The sequence below is a fragment of the Paramisgurnus dabryanus genome, chromosome 3 (genome assembly GCF_030506205.2).
Source record: "Paramisgurnus dabryanus chromosome 3, PD_genome_1.1, whole genome shotgun sequence".
NCBI classification, from domain to species: Eukaryota; Metazoa; Chordata; class Actinopteri; order Cypriniformes; family Cobitidae; genus Paramisgurnus; species Paramisgurnus dabryanus.
Window position 1 is genome coordinate 35,011,511 of NC_133339.1, and position 22,816 is coordinate 35,034,326.

General features: G+C 41.4%; 1 protein-coding gene across 1 annotated transcript in view; it reads left to right on the forward strand.

The window, feature by feature from the left end:
* The window catches only part of LOC135770965 (uncharacterized), a 190,028-nt gene that overhangs the window by 96,583 nt on the left and 70,629 nt on the right, over positions 1–22,816 (forward strand). Inside the window, exons 4-5 of the mRNA XM_065280941.2 lie at positions 13,830–13,862; positions 15,606–15,634. Coding sequence (XP_065137013.2) covers positions 13,830–13,862; positions 15,606–15,634 — 62 coding nt within the window. The remainder of the gene's footprint in view (positions 1–13,829; positions 13,863–15,605; positions 15,635–22,816) is intronic.

The window sequence follows — 22,816 nt, forward strand, 5'->3', positions numbered from 1 at the left end:
AACCAATACGTGAAACTGGCACAAAAATAAAGTCGTGCCACAGACACGTGAAGACGCACAAATACGTCACTTAAAGGCTTGAAAAATTTCAAGCTCAATTCAAAAGTAGTCACATTCCTATTTTAACATATCTGCGCTACTCACCTGACCAATGGTGAGCTCGAACTGCCAGAAGCTGACGGAAGGCTCGATATCTAGCACCAGTGCTGTGATTGGCTAAAACGCTCTGGGCACGTGGAGTGCCTTCCAGGCAGCGCTGCCTTGAAGGCTTCGTTGAGGGCTTAAAACACCAACAAGTCAGGAGGTCACCTCCTGCTGAAAAATTGTGCTAATTAGCAAATCCAGGTGATTGGAACAAAATACTGGAGAGGACTTTTACTCATGGCACATGGATTGTCCGCCTCTGGCTGTGACCCTCATTTCAGTTGCTTCTTTAACTTTGTCCTCCATAAGTGCGACCAACTTTTGCAGAATCCCGTAGGAAGGATGGCGAAAACATAAACAAATGACTCGATCGCGTTTCTCTGTTCCTCTTTTTAAAGGGCCCATGGCAAACAGAGGTTAGCATTGCTACTTTGTAGGTGTGAGCAAAAAATTGGTCATTGAAATTTGGCCCTCTTTATGATGTCATAAGGAGCTCTTATTATAATAAAACCGCCCCGTTTATGTGCACTATCCAACTACAGCACTGCTATTTAGTGCAGAGAGAAAGAGAGAGAAATGAAGGACTTGACAGCACAATTGAGTTTCAATTACAACAAGCCACCATCATTGTGATCAGTGTTTGCATTTCATCAGCTCATTTGCATTTTAAAGGACATACCCAAAACGACACATTTTTGCTCACACCTACAAAGTGGCAATGCTAACTAGTGATGGGAGAAATGAAGCTTTTAGAAGCTTTGAATCAATTGAACCAATTGCTTCGAAAATTGATTCAGTTTTTCAAAGCAGTTCGAAGCACCACACACGCTGGAGACCCCTGTTGGTCAAAATAGTGTAAAAGCAGATTTGTCCAAACATTTTACACTTTATTAAAGGGGTCATAGGATGAAAATCAGACTTTTTTCATATTTAAGTGCTATAATTGGGTCCCCAGTGCTTCTATCAACCTAGAAAATGTGATAAAGATCAACCCAGTAACTTTGTTTGGGTAAGCCATTTACTGCAAGCATGTGAAAAATTAGGTCGTTCAGATTTCGCCTGTTTTGTGAGGTAGGTAGCAAGGCGAATTATAATAATACCGCCCCCTTTATCTGCACTATCCAACCACAGCACTGCCATTTAGTTCAGAGAGTAAGAGGGAGAAAAGAAGAACTTGACAGCACAATTGAGTTTCAATTACAACAAATCACCATCATCGTGATCAGTGTTTGGACTTCATCCGCTCATTTGCATTTTAAAGGAAACACCCAAAAATGGCTCACTTTTGCTCAGACCTACAAATTTGCAATTTAAACATGCTGTAATTAATTATCTGTGGGGTATTTTGAGTAAAATCCTCACCTTCACACTCTTGGGACACCAAAGATTTAACTTACATCTTAAAAAAATCTCATAATATGACCCCTTTAACAAAATAATAGCAAGATTTGTATTAAAATATGTTTAAAAAATGATTTAACTTAATTAAGACATAGTTAAAAGTCTATTATGTGTTTTTAGTTTTATTTAGGGCAAACAAATCACTAAAACTAACTACCCTTTTAATTATGCACATTTTTGTCATTAAATCTGTCTATAAACAAAAAGTAGACAAAATGGAAATGTTATTAGTCAGAAGGATAAATGTTTTATGAACTTTCATAATAAAACTGATCCGAGTTCACCTAAACATATTAGACACTGGTCATGTGATCAACTCCCCCTAGTGGTGAACCATCGGATTTTCGAAACGTTTCGAAACAGTGACGTAACGAAGCCTCGTTTGCTAAAATCACGTGACTTGGGCTAATTTGAAACAAGCTCCGAACCACTGATTCAAAACAAAAGATTCGTAAATGTTTCGAAGCCTCATGAAGCAGTGCTTCGAAAACGACCATCACTAATGCCAACATCTTCATGCCATGGGCCCTTTAAATCAATGCTCTGTCGATATCTTTTAGAACAGACTCAATGTCAGAATCCACACATCTGAATTCTCCAGCGGCACCCATTTCATTGTAAACAGATTCAACACATGCGCTCTTTGGTGACGTGGTTGATACGTTACTGTTGATCATCTGTCCATCATCGTATAAAGCCCGCCCTCACAATTTGGTTCATTGACTAGCTTTGGGTCGAGTATAGTAGCTCCTCAACGGAAAAACGCCAGACCAATTTTCCAGTTTTTTCAAAAAGTGGTGGGCGGGGCAAAGATCAGCTGGCACCCAGGCTACCCTCATAGCAGTTTGTCATTCTGAACTATTTTAAAATGCTGATACTTAAATTTTGACCACTGTGTAGCATACACACACAAACATCAAGAATCAGAGTATAAATCACAATGATGGTGAATATAAAATGAAAAGCTGCATGCTGCAATGCATGCTGGGTATCAACAAATTACAAATGTTATCCAAAACTCCCAGAATGCACTGTGGCAGGAATACATAATGAACATTGTTACCATTTTCTTTGTCACCCTTGTTGAGATTCATACTCTGATTCTTGATGTTTGTGTGTCTACGTTGTGCTGTGGTTAATTTTTATGTCCCTCAAAATTGTTCGGAATGACATATTGCCATGAGAGTGCTAGATATTATACTACAGTCTCACATATTTAACGGAAAAGGATTAGTGCTGCAACGACGTGTCAACGTCATCGATTATGTCGACATGCATCAAATGTCGCTGTTTACATTCATTTCGCGTAATGGCGGCTTCTGCTCCTGGCAGTGTTATACATACATTGATTTGTTTGTGTGCGCCACAAAATCAACAATGGCCGCAACATTTACATTTTTATTTTCATTTAAAACGGCTTCATTTATTAGTGGTGCCTCTCTTGTGCATGCGCACTCTCTCTCTTTCTCTGCGTGAAGCCCCTAGACAGCGCCTCTCATACATGACACTGAGTGAAAGAATTAAAAGTTGTGTTGTCCATGCGGATTCCTCTGTGTATTTGCATTTTCACGTAAACGTCAGATGTTACTGGCAGAGAAGACGACTGATTCGAGTTTATCATGAAAGGTAAGCAGTGTTTTCCCACACAAACACTGGTTCTCTATGTGCTTGTGCGCGAGCTCTCTCTCTCTCCTATGCCCGCACATGCCTTCTGTAGTAACTCTGTGTAATGGCAATTTTTTAATTTGCACCGAATTGTCTGCGATGTCGCGTTTATAAATCAAGAGTATCTTAGTAGTTAAAGTAACAGCTGGTTGGATTAAATAGAAGGTTTATGGGTCATGTTTAGTCACTATTTAAATAGTCTTTGGAGTGGTTTCCTGGACAGAGATTAGGACTAGACCTTAGTTTAATTAGGAAATATAATTCGTTTAAAAAAACATGGCTTACTAAAAACATTACTTGTGTGCATTTTGAGGCCAAACTAAGGGCACTGATGTATTTTAAGATATGTCAGTGCAAGATGTTTTCAGTTTGGAAAGCTCCTATATTTATTTTAGTCTAGGACTAGTCTAATCCCTGTCTGGGAAACCGCCCCTATATGTCTGACAACAGAACAGATAATATGTGAAAACAGCATTCAGTTGTGTTTAAATACAATAAACAAACAATGTTAAGTTAAGAAAATAACTACAAGTATGCAATTTTAGGTTTCAAACAGAGATGGTGATAGAGAGGATAAAATGACTGATTGCAGCTTTTAACTCAACTTCAGAGTTACTTTTAACTCTCTGTAACTGTGCATTCAGACCGCCACCGGTGAGAGCTTCAAAGTGGCCGGAAGTCATTCATTTTCAATGAGAGCCGGCGGCGAGCTCCTGCAAGCAGCGGCGCGGCGCGTCATGTACAGCGTGAGCGTCGATGAGAGTTGAAATCAGCTCAACTTTATGGTAATGAGATATGACGCGGTTCGGCGGCAACCAATCGCAAGGCGGAATTTTTCGGCAGCAACCAATCGGAAGACGGGAACCTCCGCCTGAGAGGAGTTCAGAGAACGCATTCGAGCATCAAGAGCGTCACTACACCTTTTCTTTAGCGTTGTTGGCAGGGCAGCCAGAGCTTTTATTGACGCTCTCGCCGGTGGCGGTGTGAATGCACAGTAAGATTGGGACAATATGTACAACCAGCAGAGTTGATTTAAGTCTCGGGATTTAGATGGTCGAAATGACCCTCGATGGCTAAATGTTCACTTTTAACTGACAAATAGGCAGGCTATGAGATCATACATTTTTTTGGTTTTGCTTTATTGTTCATACAATACTCTTATATTGCAGATCACCATCAAGAGGAGACCTCTGCTGTATATCATCAACTTAATTTTTCCAGTATTTTGTTTTCTTGTGCTGGATGTGGCCTCATTCTTCATGAATGCATCTGAAGCAGAGAAGCTGGGCTTTAAAGTGACTTTACTGCTGTCCATATCTGTGTTACTGCTGATTCTTAATGACAAGCTGCCATCTACTGCCAGTCAAATGCCACTAATTGGTAAGTCTACGTGACAGTCAACATTAAAGTGACAGTCAATTAGTTAATGTATTAACTAACATGAACAAACCATGAGCAATACATTTGTTACAGTCTTTATTAATCTTTGTTAATGTTATTTAAAGAAGACATATTATGAGATTTTCTTTAAGAGGTAAACTAAGTCTTAATCTAGGTCTGAGCAAAAGTGTGCCGTTTTGGGTGTGTCATTTAAAATGCAAATGAGCGGATGAAGTGCAAACACTGATCACAATGATGGTGGTTTGTTGCAATTGAAACTCAATTGTGCTGTGAATTATTTTCTCCCTCTCTCTTTCTCTTTGCACTAAATGGTTGTGCTGTGGTTGGATAGTGCAGATAAAGGGGGCGGTATTACCTTATTCTGACATCACAATAGGAGCCAAATTACAATGACCTATTTTTTCACATGCTTGCAGAAAATGGTTTACCAAAACTAAGTTACTGGGTTGATCTTTTTCACATTTTCTAGGTTGATAGAAGCACTGGGGACACAATTATAGCAGTTAAAAAGTCAGATTTTCATAATATGTCCCCTTTAATAGAAATAAAGCTGTTCATTGTTTGTTCATGTTAGTTCACAGGGCATTAACTAATGTTAACAAGATTTTAATAAATTATTAGTAATTGTTGAAATTAACATCAACAAAAATAATAAAAAAAACCTTTGATTTGAATATTATGCTACACTGTTAAAAGTAATATGTTGAGTTTACCTAGAATCAGATTACCTTAAAATTTTCTAGTAGAGTTAGTAAAACTTAAAACAGCTTTGCAGAGTTATCTTCTGTACACTCTCAGAAATAAAGGTACAAAAGTTGTCACTGGGACAGTGCCCTTTCAAAAAGGTTACACCAGCCTGTCTGGAACTCTGCGCCGACCAGCTGGCCCCCATCTTTTCACAGATCTTCAACAGATCCCTGGAGTTGTGTGAAGTGCCTTCCTGCTTCAAACGCTCCACCATAATCCCCATTCCAAAGAAACCCAAGATAACAGAACTTAACAACTATAGGCCTGTGGCTCTAACATCTGTCGTCATGAAGTCGTTTGAAAAACTGGTTCTGGGTTATCTGGAGGACACCACTGGACCCCCTGCAGTTTGTTTACCGAGCAAACAGGTCCGTGGATGATGCAATCAACATGGGACTGCACTTCATCCTGCAACGTCTGGACAAAACAGGGACTTATGTGAGGATCCTGTTTGTGGACTTTAGTTCGGCTTTCAACACCATCATCCCAACAACCCTCCAGACCAAACTGACCCAGCTTTCTGTTCCTAGCTCTATCTGTCAGTGGATCACCAGCTTTCTGACAGATAGGAAACAGTTAGTAAGATAAATTCATGTCAAACAGCTGAACCAGCAACACTGGTGCCCCTCAGGGATGTGTTCTCTCCCCTCTGCTCTTCTCCCTGTACACCAACGACTGCACCTCTAAAGACCACACTATCAAGCTCTTGAAGTTTGCAGATGACACTACAGTCATCGGCCTCATCCAAGACGGTGATGAGTCTGCTTACAGACAAGAGGTTGAGCAGCTGGCTGTCTGGTGCAGTCTTAACAACCTGGAGCTGAACACGCTCAAAACAGTGGAGATGATCGTGGACTTTAGGAGAAACCCTACTGCACATCCCCCACTCACCATCATGAACAGCACTGTGACTGCAGTGGATTCATTCAGATTCCTGGGAACCACCATCTCTCACACAGCAAAATCCCCGGTGTTAAATTAACTCTTTCCCCGCCATTGACGAGATATCTCGTCAATCTGCAATACCGCTATTATCCACCAGGTTCCGCAACTTATAAAAACCGGAAGTATTGCCATAGGGCAAACAGCTGTATCTCCGTGTATGTTTTAAAGATCGCTCTGCATCTGATCTCTATCAAAAGTCCTTCACAAAAATTGAATTATCTCAGCTTTTTGCTCAAAATTTGGTGTTTTTGATGAAACCTACACATATTTGAGAGGTGATAAAAACAGAACACATGAAGGTAGGATGCAACGGATTTTTTGTTTGAAAGCAGAGGGTCTGTTCTTTTATTTCATATATTAAATGTTTATATATTTAAAAAGGAGCATTTTCTGGAAGGCATTAAACTTTTGTGAAAATCATGAAAAATGCTGGCAGTGAAAGAGTTAACACCGGCTCGGTGTTTATATGGGTACCACCAGCAGGGTGTTAAAAGTAACACCGAAGCAGTGTTAGAGTTAATTAGATACTTTAGCAATCATTTGAGTGATTATTTGATTATTGAAGACACCTGGTGATAATGAGCCGAACTACAACTACAACTTCCAGCCACTGCCTTAGATAAAATCAACTGAAAAGACATCACTCTTATTACAAACCAGACTGACTTTTGTCTACTTTGAAATTGTTTGGTCACCATCATGGTGATCTGTGGTTCCTTTAGTTGGGTGGGTTGACTCTTGTTTCTGTCTTTGAGGTCTTTGCAACAGTGTTTATTAAACACATTATTGGTTGCAAAGGTTGTTAAAATGTTTATATAGTTTTAAAACAGAGATTATAGATTTAAGTAAATTATTTACACCATCAAAAAAATCATAGTATTCATAGAATATTAGATGTTGATCAAATGCATATTATTCTATATTCGCTTTTAGTAACATACCTTTCAGCAGAGGAAGCTTTTCAAATTTTATTGTTAAAAACTTGCTGGAAATACTTTATTGCCTCACGTGCAGATATCATGAATCACCCCACTAATCGGAATCATGGTGACAAATATAATGTTGCAAAGCATGCTGGGATCCACCATAGTATAAAACTCATGACTCCCATCATGCATTGCAAAATAAATTATGTCACCCTTGTTGTGATTAATGGGGTGATTCATGATATCTGCACGTGAGGCATAACATAAACTTTCCGGCAAGTATTTAACAATAAAATTTGAAAAGCTCTACAAGTTAAAATCAATAGAGAATATATGTTTGATAAACATATTATTTTCCATGAAAACTGAATTTTTTGACTGTGTAAACAATTTACTTAAAGGGGACATGTTATGAAAATCTGACTTTTTCCATGTTTAAGTGCTATAATTGTGTCCCCAGTGCTTCTATCAACCTAGAAAATGTGAAAAAGATCAACCCAGTAACTTAGTTTTGGTAAACAATTTTCTGCAAGCATGTGAAAAAATAGGTCATTGTAATTTGGCTCCTATTGTGATGTCAGAATAAGGTAATACCGCCCCCATTATCTGCACTATCCAACCACAGCACAACCTTTTAGTACGGAGAGAAAGAGAGAGAGAAAATAATTCACAGCACAATTGAGTTTCAATTGCAACAAATCACCATCATTGTTATCAGTGTTTGCACTTCATCCGCTCATTTGCATTTTAAATGACACACCCAAAACGGCACACTTTTGCTCAGACCTAGATTAAGACTTAGTTTACATCTTAAAGAAAATCTCATAATATGTCCCCTCTAAATCTACAATCTCTGTTATAAAAACTCTATAAACTTTGCTTTAACAACCTTCACAACAAATATGTGTTCAGTAAACACTGTTGCAAAGACCTCAAAAAGAAGAGTCAAACTGCCCAACTAAAGGAACCACAGATCACCATAATGGTGACCAAACAATTTCTAAGTAGACAAAAGTCTGTTTTGTAATAAGAGAGATGTGACTGGAAGTTGTAGTTGTAGTTCGGCTCATTATCACCAGGTGTCTTCAATAATCAAATAATCACTCAAATGATTGCTTAATTATCTAATTAACTCTAACACTGCTTCAGTGTTACTTTTAACACTCTGTTGGTGGTACCCATATAAACACTGAGCCGGTGTTAATTTAACACCGGCGATTTTGCTGTGCAGGACCTGAAGTGGGACAATCACATTGACTCCATTGTGAAAAAGGCCCAACAAAGGTTGTACTTCCTTCGCCAGCTGAGGAAGTTTAACCTGCCACAGGAGCTGCTGAAACAGTTCTACTCAGCCGTCATTGAGTCTGTACTGTGCACTTCCATAACTGTCTGGTTTGGCTCAGCAACAAAATCAGACTTCTTGGGCCTCATTTATAAAATGCTGCGTAAAAACCATCCTACATTTGATCTTACGATCATTTAACAAAAATGCGTACGCGTGATTCATAAACCGAACGTACGCGCAGAAAACGCGCGTACCTCTTTCAAATCCATAAATCGCAAATGAACTTGAACTTGTGCGCGCAGCCGAGCAGTTTCAGATCTCCGCCTTTAAAAAATGCGTAATTAATGTCAGACATATAAAAGAGCGCGTGTCAATGTTTAAACCCAATTTCAAACAGCAAGAATGGCTTATATTTCCAAAAACCTGCAGCAATCAGACAAGCAAAAGAGCGTACGTCTGCTCAGACCCTGACGTGGCGCTAAGCACTTTTCCACGTCAAAGACAGTTTTTATAAATATGGACTTTGCCGTGGATTTTTGCCTACGCACACTTTACGATCAAATCTGTGCGTACGCACGCTTTATAAATGAGGCCCCAGAAGATTACAGAGAACTGTTAGGACTGCCGAAAGGATTATTGGTGCTCCCCTGCCCACCCTTCAAGAACTGTATACATCCAGAGTGAAGAAAAGGGCTCATAAAATCACTCTGGATCCCTCACATCCAAGTCACCCCATTTTTGAACTTTTGCCATCTGGCCGGCGTCTCAGAGCGGCAAATACCAGAACAGTAAGGCACAAAAACAGTTTCTTCCCCCGGGCAATCTACCTCATGAACAGTTAAATGTTCCCCACTTATGCTTAGGCAAAAAAAAAACAAAAAAAAAAACAAGTGCAATATCCTTATATTTATTTGTTACCCCTCAATTCTAGTTTCCTCCCTGCACCTTATTCAATGCTATGCCATTGTCATTTATAGCACAATTGTTTATACAACTATTTATTTGTCTGTGTGTTGGTGTCTCTGTGTACTGGTAGCTTATGTCACTAAAACAAATTCCTGGTATGTGCAAGCATACTTGGCAATAAAGCTCTTTCTGATTCTGATTCTGATTCTTTGTACCCAAAGAGTGCATATTAGTACTTTGAACTGCCAATATGTACCTTTAAAGGTACATATTTGTACCTAAATGGTACATATTAGGACCTTTTTTAAAGGGTACTGCCCCAGCGACAGCTTGGTACCTTTATTTTTGACAGTGTATGCACAGAAATTACATGATAACTTGAGTAAAGGTAACTTCGTATGATACGTTCAGCTAACTTACAAATTTGATTTAAGCTTAACAGTTACTATAACATATCTGCTAGTTCAAATTACTAGAAAAATGTATGGAAAATAGGGGTTCCCAAAAACTGGAATACTAAATTTCATTTAATTCAATGCTCATATAGACTGTACTTAAACTTTTCAGTTCACTTTAGTTGGTATTTATTTAGTGTATGGGATATCATTTCATTAAACTTGATGATTAACTTTCTGTCAGTTGTTGATTAAACATCTCTACAAAAACGCACATCATACTTTATAACTATCAAGCACTACACTGTAAGCCCGGATAAGTTGAATATACTTTAAAAAAATGAATCAAACTTGTTGCCCTAAAAACTTTAAGTAATGATTACTTAAACATATAAACTGTTCTAACAACAATTTTAAGTTGAATAGACTTCTTCCAATATTCCTGCACTCTTAACCCAGATTAGTTGACATTACTAGAAATTTGTGAGGAAACCCCTTGCATATAACTTTAGTTTTTATCACTTTATATTACTTTTGATTGTATAAATGGCATTATAACACAGAATTGATGACTGATTTTTAGTCAGTCATTGAGTAAACGTGTTTCTCCACAGAAACACACACAAAGCTGTGTTTTTGACATGCATTGTCAGTACAGTGGAGAAAAATACAATAAAGTGTTCTGAACAGGGTTCATGTACTGAAACACTACTCACCTGAACGGTGATTTTACAAAATTATAATTTACAACAAAACAACATCAATAATATAAGAGCTTAAACCTATAGGACATTTTATTAACAAATATTTAAGTAGTGAAAGTTCTTATTAGTTTTTATTCTGTGAAAAAGCAGAAAATAATCAAAGTATTCAGGCGCAAAGGAATATGGGTATTCCTCACAACATGAACTAATAATTTTAAGTTCATTCTACTTGAATGTTTTAGTTTAATGGATTTTGTAAGCTTAAAAGTTAAATCAACTAAACTTTTTTAAGCTTTGGCTTCAAAACAGAAAATATTAAGTGATGTTTATTTGATTGTTTAAGTAAAGACAATATCAGGGTTAACAGTGTAATGCACTGATGACATGCACATTATTATTGTGAAAAGAAACATGATATGTTGAACTGGGTCCATGTACACCAAAGCAAATGAAACGGTGACTTCACAGAAAACACATTTTTATTACAAAAAAATACATAGACAATACCATGAGATTAAACCTACACTGTAAAAAATCCATAGTTTTTACAAAGAAATACTGGCCGTTCGTGGTTACCGGAAAAGTTCTGTATAAAATTAAAACCGTAAAAAACAACACAACAACACAGTTGTATGTATTGCAGCAAATTTTTGTAAATTGATTTATTAACTGTTTAGAAACTCTTATTTTTTATGGTAAAATGCAGATGTGATTGCAAGAAAACCATCCTAAAAATATATGAACATGTAAACAACTTCTTGTATTTTTTGAACTAATATATTTTTATTAATATTTTAATACATGCAGAAAACCACTATAATCCAGCTGATGGATTATATATAAATAAACAGCTGCACAAGGAAACAAAGTTTGTTGTAAAATTATTACAAATTGTTTTCTAATTATTTGTCAACAACTTAAAAAGAGACATTGCACATGCTCAAAGATTGTATCATACAAACAAATACAAAACAACATCAGGGTTATTAAATCGCTCAGTGTCTACATGAGTCCATTTTACAGAGTTAAAAAGTGACACTCAAATAATAACATGATCAATGAACATTAATGATGAAATAGAGAGCAGACAAAACAAGTACAACTGAACTACAGACAAAATCTTAGATGAACATTAACTGTATAAATATAACATAAACAAAAGATATAAACGCTCAAGATCTCCCCATAGGAGAATTAAACACAAACACCATTAACATCTTCACTTATTACAAACCAGTTTGACTTTATATGGTTTGTTTGAAATCACCATTATAGTGATCATTGTTTCCTTAAATGGGGCACTTGGCTCGTAGATAACTGTATAAACTAGTGATGGGAGAAACGAAGCTTTTCGAAGCTTTGAATCAATTGAACCAATTGCTTTGAAAATTGATTCAGTTTTTCGAAGCAGTTCGAAACAGCACACACGCTGGCGACCCCTGCTGGTCAAAATAGTGTAAAGCAGATATGGCCAAACATTTTACACTTTTTTTACAAAATAATAGCAAGATTTTTATTAAAATATGTTTAAAAAAATTATTTAACTTAATTTAGACATAGTTAAAAGTGTATTATGTGTTTTTAGTTTTATTTAGGGCAAACAAATGATTAAAACTAACTACCCTTTTAATTATGCACATTTTTGTCATTAAATCTGTCTATAAACAATAAATAGACAAAATGGCAGTGTTATTAGTCAGAAGGATAAATGTTTTATGAACTTTTATAATAAAACTGGCCCGAGTTCACCGAAACATATTAGACACTGGTCATGTGATCAACTCCCCCTAGTGGTGAATCGTCGGATTTTCGAAACGTTTCGAAACAGTTATGACGTAATGAAGCCTCGTTTGCTAAAATCACGTGACTTGGGCCAGTTTGAAACAAGCTCCGAACCACTGATTCGAAACAAAAGATTCGTAAATGTTTCGAAGCCTCATGAAGCAGTGCTTCGAAAACGACCATCACTAGTATAAACCATTGCTTAAACTACATTGTAACCCAAACCCAACCTTATCCTCGCGCGAAAACAATTAAAAAATCTGATGAAAACTACAAGTCTAACTCCAATCCCAAGCGACAACGGTTTGAAAAAAGGAAAAACAATTAAGTAACCAATACGTGAAAATAGCACGAAAAAATAGTCGTGCCCCAGATATGTGAAAATATGGAAACACGTCACTTAAAGGGGACATATTATGAAAATCTGACTTTTTCCATGTTAAGCTGCTATAATTGTGTCCCCAGTGCTTCTATCAACCTAGAAAATGTGAAAAAGATCAACCCAGCCCTTATTGTGATGCCCCCTTTTGCCATTTAGTGCAAAGAGAAAGAGAGAGAGAAAAAATAATTCACATCACAATTGAGTTTCAATTGCAACAAACCACCATCATTGTGATCAGTGTTTGCACTTCATCCGCTCATTTGCATTTTAAATGACACACCCCAAATGGCACACTTTTGCTCAGACCTAGATTAAAGGGGTCATAGCGTGAAAATCTGACTTTTTCCATTTTTAAGTGCTATAATTGGGACCCCAGTGCTTCTATCAACCTAGAAAATGTAATCAAGATTAACCCAGTAACTTTGTTTGGGTAAGCCATTTTCTGCAAGCGTGTGAAAAATTAGGTCGTTCAGATTTTGCCTGTTTTGTGAGGTAGGTAGTAAGGCGAATTACAATAATACCGCCCCCTTTATCTGCAATATCCAACCACAGCACTGCCATAGTGCAGAGAGAAAGAGAGAAAGGAAAAAGTACTTGACAGCACAATTGAGTTTCAATTACAACAAATCACCATCATTGTGATCAATGGTTGCACTTCATCCGCTCATTTGCATTTTAAACGACACACCCAAAAACGGCTCACTTTTGCTCAGGCCTACAAATTATCAATTTTTACATGCTATAATAAAATAGCTGTAGAGTATTTTGAGCTAAAATTCACATACACACTCTGGGGACAGCAAAGATTTATTTTATATCTTAAAAATATCTCATAATATGATACCCCTTTAAGGGCCCTATTTTAACGATCTAAGCGCATTGTCTAAAGCGCACAGCGCAACGTCTAAATGGGCATGTCCGAATCCACTTTTGCTAATTTAACGACGTGAAAAATGGTTTGTGCGCCGAGCGCATGGTCGAAAAGGGTTGGTCCTATTGTAATGGGAGTATTTTGGGCGTAACGTTCAATAAACCAATGAGAGTCTCAGCTCTCATCCCCTTTAAAAGCCTGTTGCGCTGACGCTATGTCTAATCCGTATTTAGATGACGGACTTTGTAAACTGAAAAACTAAGCGGAGGAAGAAGATCCCCAGTTTAAGATTAATGTTAAAAAAAAATGTGTTGTTTTTCACTTGTATTGAAATTGTAATTTTTTTATTAAAACCTTTAAAACCCGTTTTCTTTTAGTCATGGAAGTAAAAAAGCAGGCTTTTAATTGCTTTAAATGTATGGCTATCCATTATCATCAAAAAATAATTTACAAGTATGTAAGATAAGGTTTGTACTCTAACAATACTTTATTTGTAACAAACAGGAGATAAAGAATTTACAAACGGCTCTCCGCACGTTTCAGCACTTTGGACAGCGTTTTTTTAGCAAAGAGTTTTTTTAAGCATTACTTAAAAATGTTTCTCATCTGACCATATCCACAGGTACAGAGTCGTCATATACAATAAATCCGTGAGGTAGCATTTAAAAACATTTAAAAACAGATGCATTTTTTTAAAGCAAACGCTTAGGTTACTCACGTAACCCCGGTTCCCTGAAATAACGGGAACGAAGCATTGCGTCAGTTTGCTGACGCTATGGGGGAAACTCCTGTTTACTCCGTGATTGAAGCCTATTGGTTAACGTCTGTAGAAAATACAGACCAATGACGTTTGAGCCCGCGCGGGGGCGTGGCACACGTCCCTATATAAGCCGGTGAAATACGTCAAGAGCTCATTATTATTCGACTGAAGCGCGCAGCCGAATAACACTCGCTGCGTAGACGTTTGTAGCACGGCCAGCGACGCAATGCTTCGTTCCCGTTATTTCAGGGAACCGGGGTTACGTGAGTAACCTAAGCGTTCCCTTTCAATACGGTTCACTTCGCATTGCGTCAGTTTGCTGACGCTATGGGGGAACGTAATCCCATCCCGCCGTGCATACACAACGGACTGAGGTGCCCTTACCGGAGAGACACTGCATGTGGCCCTAACCCAGCATATACATAGCTCTAGCGAGCGCAAGTGTAAGCACCATATATGAGACAGTAATACGCATACAGTGAAGTTTCTAAACGCACCATGATGCATATACAATAGAGCACGAGACGGCGGGTTCCCTGAGCGCGCCGCGAGCTGTGCATGATTTATTAATAGGTAGCCATGACGGTGAGCTAGCAACGCACCGTGAAGGCATACAGAAACGCAATCGCGTGAATCATTAAGCCGATAAGACCTGTGCTTGTAAGGCAGGGACATCCAGGCTATAAAATCTGACAAACGTAGACGGCGAGGACCAGCCGGCCGCGTTACAAATGTCAATGATAGAAATCCCCGTAGACCAAGCCCAAGATGAAGCCATACCCCTCGTGGAGTGAGCTTTTAAACCAACTGGACAATGTTCATTCAGGGAGGCGTAAGCCAAAGCAATGGCTTCGACGATCCACTTAGATAGCCTCTGTTTAGTGAGCGGCATACCTAAGGAATGTTGTGCGAAGCTTACGAACAGCTGGTCTGACTTGCGGTATGAGGCAGAACGGTCCGTGTATATTCTTAACGCTCTGACGGGGCAGAGCGTGTTCGGGGTTTGTTCGCCGTCCGCCGTCGGAAGGGCGAGAAGTGAAACCACCTGAACTCTAAATGGCGTGGTCAAAACTTTAGGAATGTATCCCGCTCTCGGTCTAAGGATCACTTTGCTATCGTTAGGACCGAATTCCAGACACGACGGGTCAATTGAAAACGCGTGTAAATCGCCTACTCGTTTAACCGATGCCAACGCCAGGAGGAGAGCGGTTTTAAACGAGAGAGCGCGCAGGTCAGCCTGCTCGAGGGGCTCGAAAGGGGGACCGCGCAGCGCTTTCAGGACCGTGGACAGATCCCAAGACGGGACCGTGTTAGGTCGCGGTGGGTGTAGTCTGCGAGCGCCTCTGAGGAATTTAATGATTAGATCATGTTTTCCCACGGTGCGACCGGCGATAAGGGCGTGATTCGCCGTTATCGCCGCCACATACACTTTAAGCGTCGAGGGCGCGCGACCGCTGTCCAGCATTTCCTGCAGAAAGGAGAGAATATGCTCCACTTCACAGGTGTTTGGGTTTAAGTCTTTCGTCGTGCACCAATCAGAAAAAATAGACCACTTTTGAGCGTAAAGGCGCCTGGTAGATGGGGCCCTAGCTTCAGTTAGAGTATTTAACACTCGTCCTGAAAGGCGTGATGGTTGCCGTTCAGAGACCAAACGTGTAGATTCCATAGCTCCGGCTGTGGATGCCATATCGTCCCTCTCGCCTGAGATAGGAGGTCTTTCCTCAGCGGTACTGGCCATGGTGCTGATGTTTTCAGCTGCCATAGGTCGGGGAGCCACGGTTGATTGTGCCAAAACGGAGCGACCAGAATTATCGCGCATTTCGTCTCTCTTATCCTCTGAAGGACCTGTGGTAACAGGGCCACCGGAGGAAAAGCATACAGAAGACACGCCGGCCATGCTTGCGACAGGGCATCGTGATGTCTCGAGAAGAAGATCGGGCAATGCGCGTTCTCGTCTGATGCAAACAGATCGATCTCCGCCCGGCCGAAGACGGTCCATATTCTCTCGACCGTCTGAGGATGCAGTCTCCATTCTCCCGGCGGCGGACCGTTGCGCGAGAGAATGTCTGCACCCGTATTGGCTACACCCGGTACGTGAGTCGCTTTTAACGAACGTACATTCGCGTGAGCCCATAATAAAAGCCGTTTCGCCAGCCTGGATAGGGAGCGAGATCTCAGCCCTCCTTGGTGGTTTATGAACGAAACCACCGTCATACTGTCCGACCGCACTAGAACGTGTTGATGTTGGAGTTTCGGTCGAAAGTGTCGTAGCGCTAAGATAACCGCCCACATCTCGAGGTGGTTGATATGTAGCTGAGACAACTGGTTGTTCCACGCACCGAAGGCGAGCTCGCCGTCGCAGTGAGCGCCCCAACCCGTCGCAGACGCATCCGTAGTCACCACTTTCCTCCTGCTCACGGAGCCGAGCTCCGTGCCCGAGAGGAAAAGGTGAGGGGATGTCCATATCGAAAGCGCTTTCACGCAGCTGTACGTGATTTTGATTAATAAGCGGCCCGACAACCAAGCACGGGGCGGAACTTTCGCTTTCAACCAAAACTGAAGCGGCCTCATGAACAGCATTCCCAACGGTATTAGTGGGGATGCTGCTGCCATCAGACCCAGCATTTTCTGGAATCGTTTGAGAGGGAGATGTGAACCCGCTTTGAACGATGCCGCCTCGCGTCTGACCGTGAGCGCGCGTTCCTGTGTAAGCCATGCCCGCATCTTTAATGAGTCGAGCGTCGTGCCTAAGAACGTGATTCGCTGCGTGGGGGTGAGCAAACTCTTCTGGAGGTTGATTTTGAACCCCAAATTCTCCAAATGCTGGAGTACAACGGTCTTGTGCGCAGTAATTTCCCTCTCTGACTGTGCCAGAATAAGCCAATCGTCGAGGTAATTCAATATGCGGATGCCGCTCTGTCTGAGAGGGACGAGAGCCGCATCCGCACATTTGGTAAATGTGCGTGGTGCCAGAGATAATCCGAAGGGCAGAACTTTGTACTGGTATGCTGTCCCGTCGAACGCGAATCTTAGGAACGGCCTGTGACGTGGCGCTATCGGAATGTGAAAGTAAGCGTCTTTCAGATCCACTGATATGAACCAATCGCCCGGTCGAATTAACGCCATGATTCGTCTGGCTGTAAGCATTTTGAACGGCCGTTTGGCAAGAGCGCGATTCAAAACGCGTAGATCCAATATCGGTCTGAGGCCGCCGTCTTTCTTTGGAACGAGAAAATAACGACTGTAAAAGCCTGATTCGCTTTGATCCGCCGGGACCGTCTCTATCGCGTCTTTTAGTAATAAAGAACGCACCTCTTCCCTGAGGATCTGTATACGATCGTCTGGGGCAGTGGTGTAGAGAACGCCGCGAAACCGGGGTGGTCTCCGGGCGAATTGAAGTGAATAACCGTGTTGGATTACGTTTAGAATCCAGCCCGGCATACCGGGGGTGGATTGCCAAACGTGAAATTTGACGGCGAGCGTCGATATGCTTATGGACGTTAAGCCGTGTGTGTGTGTTTGTGTGTACAGAGGAGGAAATTTGCTCTTTTTGTGAAAAGGTAAAAATTTGTGTTTCGCTGTTACAGCGAGGGTGTGTCCAGCGCCCGAGGGGACTGAAACACGCAGAACTTTCGAGGGCGGGCCGGCCGAAGCGGGACCAGAGCCTCTTTTCCTCCTCAGACTCTCTTCAGGGAGGCGGTGCCGGCGTCGGGTCCAGCGTAATCCTAGGACGGGGACCGCGGCGTCGAGGCGGGCCAGCCGGTCGTGCAGGACGCTGGCGCTTGACCTCCGGTTCAGCTCTCGGCTGGGGCTGAGCTGGTGCTGGCTTAGGGCGTTGAGTTGGCGGCGGTTTTGGGCGGCCGGTCTCAGACGCTGAGGCAGATCGTTTCGGTAGAAAATGCCGCATAGCCTGCGACGATTTCTGTGCCTCAGTGAAGCGCTGGGTGAACCCCTCCACAGCGGAGCCGAAGAGCCCCGACGGTGACACGGGCGAGTCAAGAAGGGCAACCCGGTCCGTGTCCTTGATGTCCGTCGAGTTCAGCCACAGATGTCTCTCCAGAACAACCAGGCTGGCCATGGCTCTTCCTACAGCCTGAGTGGCGACTTTAGTGGCGCGAAGGGCCAGATCAGTCGCGCTGCGCAGGTTTTGAAAGGTCGACGGGTCCGGACCTGACTCGTCCATGTCACGGAGGAGTTTTGCCTGGTATACCTGCAGTACCGCCATCGTATGGAGAGCGGATGCAGCGTGTCCGTCGGCGGCGTAGGATTTCGACGCCAGGGTCGATGTCAGGCGACAGGGCTTCGACGGATGGTTCAACTTAGCCCTCCATCCGCCGGCTGAAGACGGGCAGAGATGGGCGGCGACAGTTTCCTCGAGCGGCGGCATCTTAGAGTAGCCGTGTTCGTCGGCGCCGTCCACTACGGAGAGGACGTGGGAGACGGCGCTCTGAGCTCGGGTGGAGTGGGGAGCACGCCAGGATTTGGTGAGCTCCTGGTGAACCTCAGGGAAAAACGGCGCCTGCCGTTGGCGGGATGATTGACGGCGCCCGGGCTGCAGAAACCACTCGTCCAACCGGCTGAGTTGAGGCTCTGACGGCGGCGACCACTTGATATTGAGCTCCGCCGTAGCTTGCGTCAAGATGCGGATGAGCTCAGAGTCGTGAGGACGCGACTCGGTAGGTTCATCAGCGGCGGCTGCGTGGGCGTCGTCATCCGAAGCCGCCCAATCCTCCAACTCCTCAGAGGATGACATCATCTCCAAGTTGTCACCGGACCCAAAGGAAACCATGCCGCTAGCACTCGGCAGGGGGCGTAAGTCCTCACGGGCGAAGGTGACAGGATGACGGCGGGGAGACAGAGCACGCGGGGGATGAGCCGGCGTGGACTCGGTCTCAGGGCGTCTTCCAGCTTCACGGCTCCGCTGCTGTTTAGGCGGGAGAGCACGGGAAGCCTTCCGTTTAAAGATCTCGAGGCGGGAGCGCAGCACCGCGATAGGAAGGAGCTCGCAGTGGGCGCAGCCCGCCTCGGTGAGTACGGCCTCGGCGTGGGCAGGACCCAGACAGATGACGCACTCTTTGTGGAAATCCTCCACGGGCAAAGGGGCTCGGCAGGAGCCGCAATGCCGAAGCGACATTATCTCAACGCGCTTCTGCTCTTTTAGATACTCTTTGTAGGCTCACCGGAAAGCGGCAGGGGAACACGCTGGTGTGTTGTAGTCCGCTGCAGTGCTTGGATCGACGGCGAGTAAGGGCTTCTTCTTCGGAGCAGCGAGAAGGTTCGCGCTGAAGGAGAAAAGTAATGAGCTCTTGACGTATTTCACCGGCTTATATAGGGACGTGTGCCACGCCCCCGCGCGGGCTCAAACGTCATTGGTCTGTATTTTCTACAGACGTTAACCAATAGGCTTCAATCACGGAGTAAACAGGAGTTTCCCCCATAGCGTCAGCAAACTGACGCAATGCGAAGTGAACCGTATTGAAAGGGAAGCATTTATTTTCTTACCAGGCTGCAGGTGAAGCAGCTCTTTGCGCCATCTAACATCTCATAATTACTCCTCATTTATGTCCAAGAGACTCAGTAATAATCTTTTACATTCAATCCTTTAATCTTTCATATTTAAAAGCATTTTTGTGCTGCTGCGCATTCATGTACTTTGTGATAAGCAAACCCGCGTTGTCCTCCCGTTAAGGCGCATATTACTAATGCGCTCTTTAAATAACATAAAACATATTGCGCCATTGACTTTAGACTAGGTTTTTGTTGGTCAATGGCGTAGTCTATTTTAGTTGCCTCAAAATAGCAACGCGCAACAATGCGCCTGAACACACCTCGTTTTTCAGACCAGAACGCCCATGGACGCAAAGGGGGCACAAATGCATTTGCTATTTAAACAATGCGGCGCTAAACGTGAAAATTAGGGTGGAAACTAGCGAAAGACACTTGCATCGCGCATTGCGCTGCATTGCGCCAGGTGTAAGATAGAGCCCTATGACTTAGTTTACATCTAAAAAAAATCTCATAATATGTCCCCTTTAAATCCTCTAAACATTTCGAGCTGAATTCAAAAACAGTCTCATTCCTATTTTACCATATCTGCGCTTTTTTGGTGGTGTAGATGCTCATGTTGTTAAATGTGTTCGAGCAGCCAAAAAAGACTGTCTACTCTCTGACTATTGTTGTAATGTGATGTACCAAGCACAAAGTTTTCATATTGGACCTTTTAACAACAGAAGCAGCGATACTCTGACATAACATTGTGAGTCACTATAAACCTGTTATTACTCCTGCTCACTTTTTCCTGTGTATTTTCTTGCATATCTGTGTGAAAAGGGCTTATGATACTCTCACAGAGACTTGAGAGAAATGTAACTTTAACTCATTTTTAATTTTTTTGCTATAATGGTTTGATGCTGTTGTCACAGGGATTTACTGCATTGGGGTTTTCTCACTTATTGGCATAAGTATTCTGGAGACCATCTTTGTGAGCATTCTGATTGCTAAAGGAAAAGAGACCAAACCGGTAACACCAACAGAAAGCGGATTAGATGTAACTGTTCAACATGGTAAGAGGCAACCCAGCAATTAAATATAATAAATATTGTCTTAAATCCGTCTTAATCTTACAGTAAAACTGAAAAGCCACCATACAAACAAAAGTCATCTACAACATCAACCTTGATTGTCCACTACATAACTAGAAGAGACACACCACCTACATTGCCAGAGTAGACAACAGAAGATGTACTTAATTGATTCTTTAGTTAATAATGTTTAAATAATGATATTCTGTGCAGCTGTTCATATCATATCTGGTCAGCACACTGTATATTTTTGTATTCTTATGGAAAAACAAAACGTAATTTTATTTCTGTTGTACTATTCACAACGTCCATTGGAGCAAAGCAGCCTTATAGAAGTAAAAATATTTGAATAGAAAAAGATTAAAATCTTTAAAAATATTTTTATATGAGCTACAGTAAAAAAAAATTTACATGACCCATAGCATTTATCCAGAGCCATGGTTTGTACTTTTTTCCACAGATGGCGTAAAATACTTGGATAACTCTCTAGACACAGTTACCGGTAGAACTGAACAGATGACATCTACGCCCGAAATTCTGAAGCAGATCCTCATGGAGTTTCAGGCTTTAACTCATCACCAACAACAACAAAAAGTCTCACCGTGCTGGACCTTAGCAGCAAGAATTGTAAATGTAATATTTATTGTTCTTTACATAATCACTGTTATTGTGCTTCTGTCCTTTCTTGGCAAGGTTTGGTTTCATTTTTAATATAACTTTATACACAGCAAGAATTAAAATTTCAGTGTAAAACTTCTGAGTTGAATTCAACACCTAATGAGTAAATTGTTGTTCTGAGTTGGAGTTCATTGACAGAGTTAATCATGTCAGTTTTAACTCAACTCATTAGAGATGTGATTACACTCCGCCCACACATTTCAGTCTTTTGTTTTCATGTGTCCTGCAGATTAAATGGGAAGTAAAACAGTTAAAAAAATTGTAATGCAATATGTTACTTTATCCTCTCTATCACCATCTCTGTTTGAAACCTAAAGCTGCATTTTACATCTTACTTGTAAAGTTTGTTGGCTGTTTCATTTGAAGTCACCATCATTGCGATCAGTGTTTGCATTTTATTAGAACATTTGCACTGTAATTGATACACTCATAAACAGCACATTTTTGCATGGTCCTCCAAAGCAAAATTACAAATGTTAAATTTTTACACAGGTGTTTACAGCACATGCATATGAACGCCAGCAGTGTATGTTTGAAACTAATCATGTTACTGTGACTTAAGTGGCAATTTAAACATGCTGTAAAAAATTATAGTGTTATAAACTTAAAGGGGACATATTATGAAAATCTGACTTATCCATATTTAACTGCTATAATTGTGTCCCCAGTGCTTCTATCAACCTAGAAAATGTGAAAAAGATCAACCCAGTAACTTAGTTTTGGTAAACCATTCTCTGCAAGCATGTGAAAAAATAGGTCATTGTAATTTGGCCCTTATTGTGATGTCAGAATAAGGTAATACCGCCCCCTTTATCTGCACTATCCAACCACAGCACTGCCATTTAGTGCAAAGAGAAAGAGAGAGAGAAAAAATAATTCACAGCACAATTGAGTTTCAATTGCAACAAACCACCATCATTGTGATCAGTGTTTGCACTTCATCTGCTCATTTGCATTTTAAATGACACACCCAAAACGGCACACTTTTGCTCAGACCTAGATTAAAGGGGTCATAGCATGAAAATCAGACTTTTTCCATTTTTGAGAGCTATAATTGGGTCCCCAGTGCTTCTATCAACCTAGAAAATGTAATCAAGATTAACCCAGTAACTTTGTTTGGGTAAGCCATTTTCTGCAAGCGTGTGAAAAATTAGGTCGTTCAGATTTTGCCTATTTTGTGAGGTAGGTAGTAAGGCGAATTACAATAATACCGCCCCTTTATCTGCAATATCCAACCACAGCA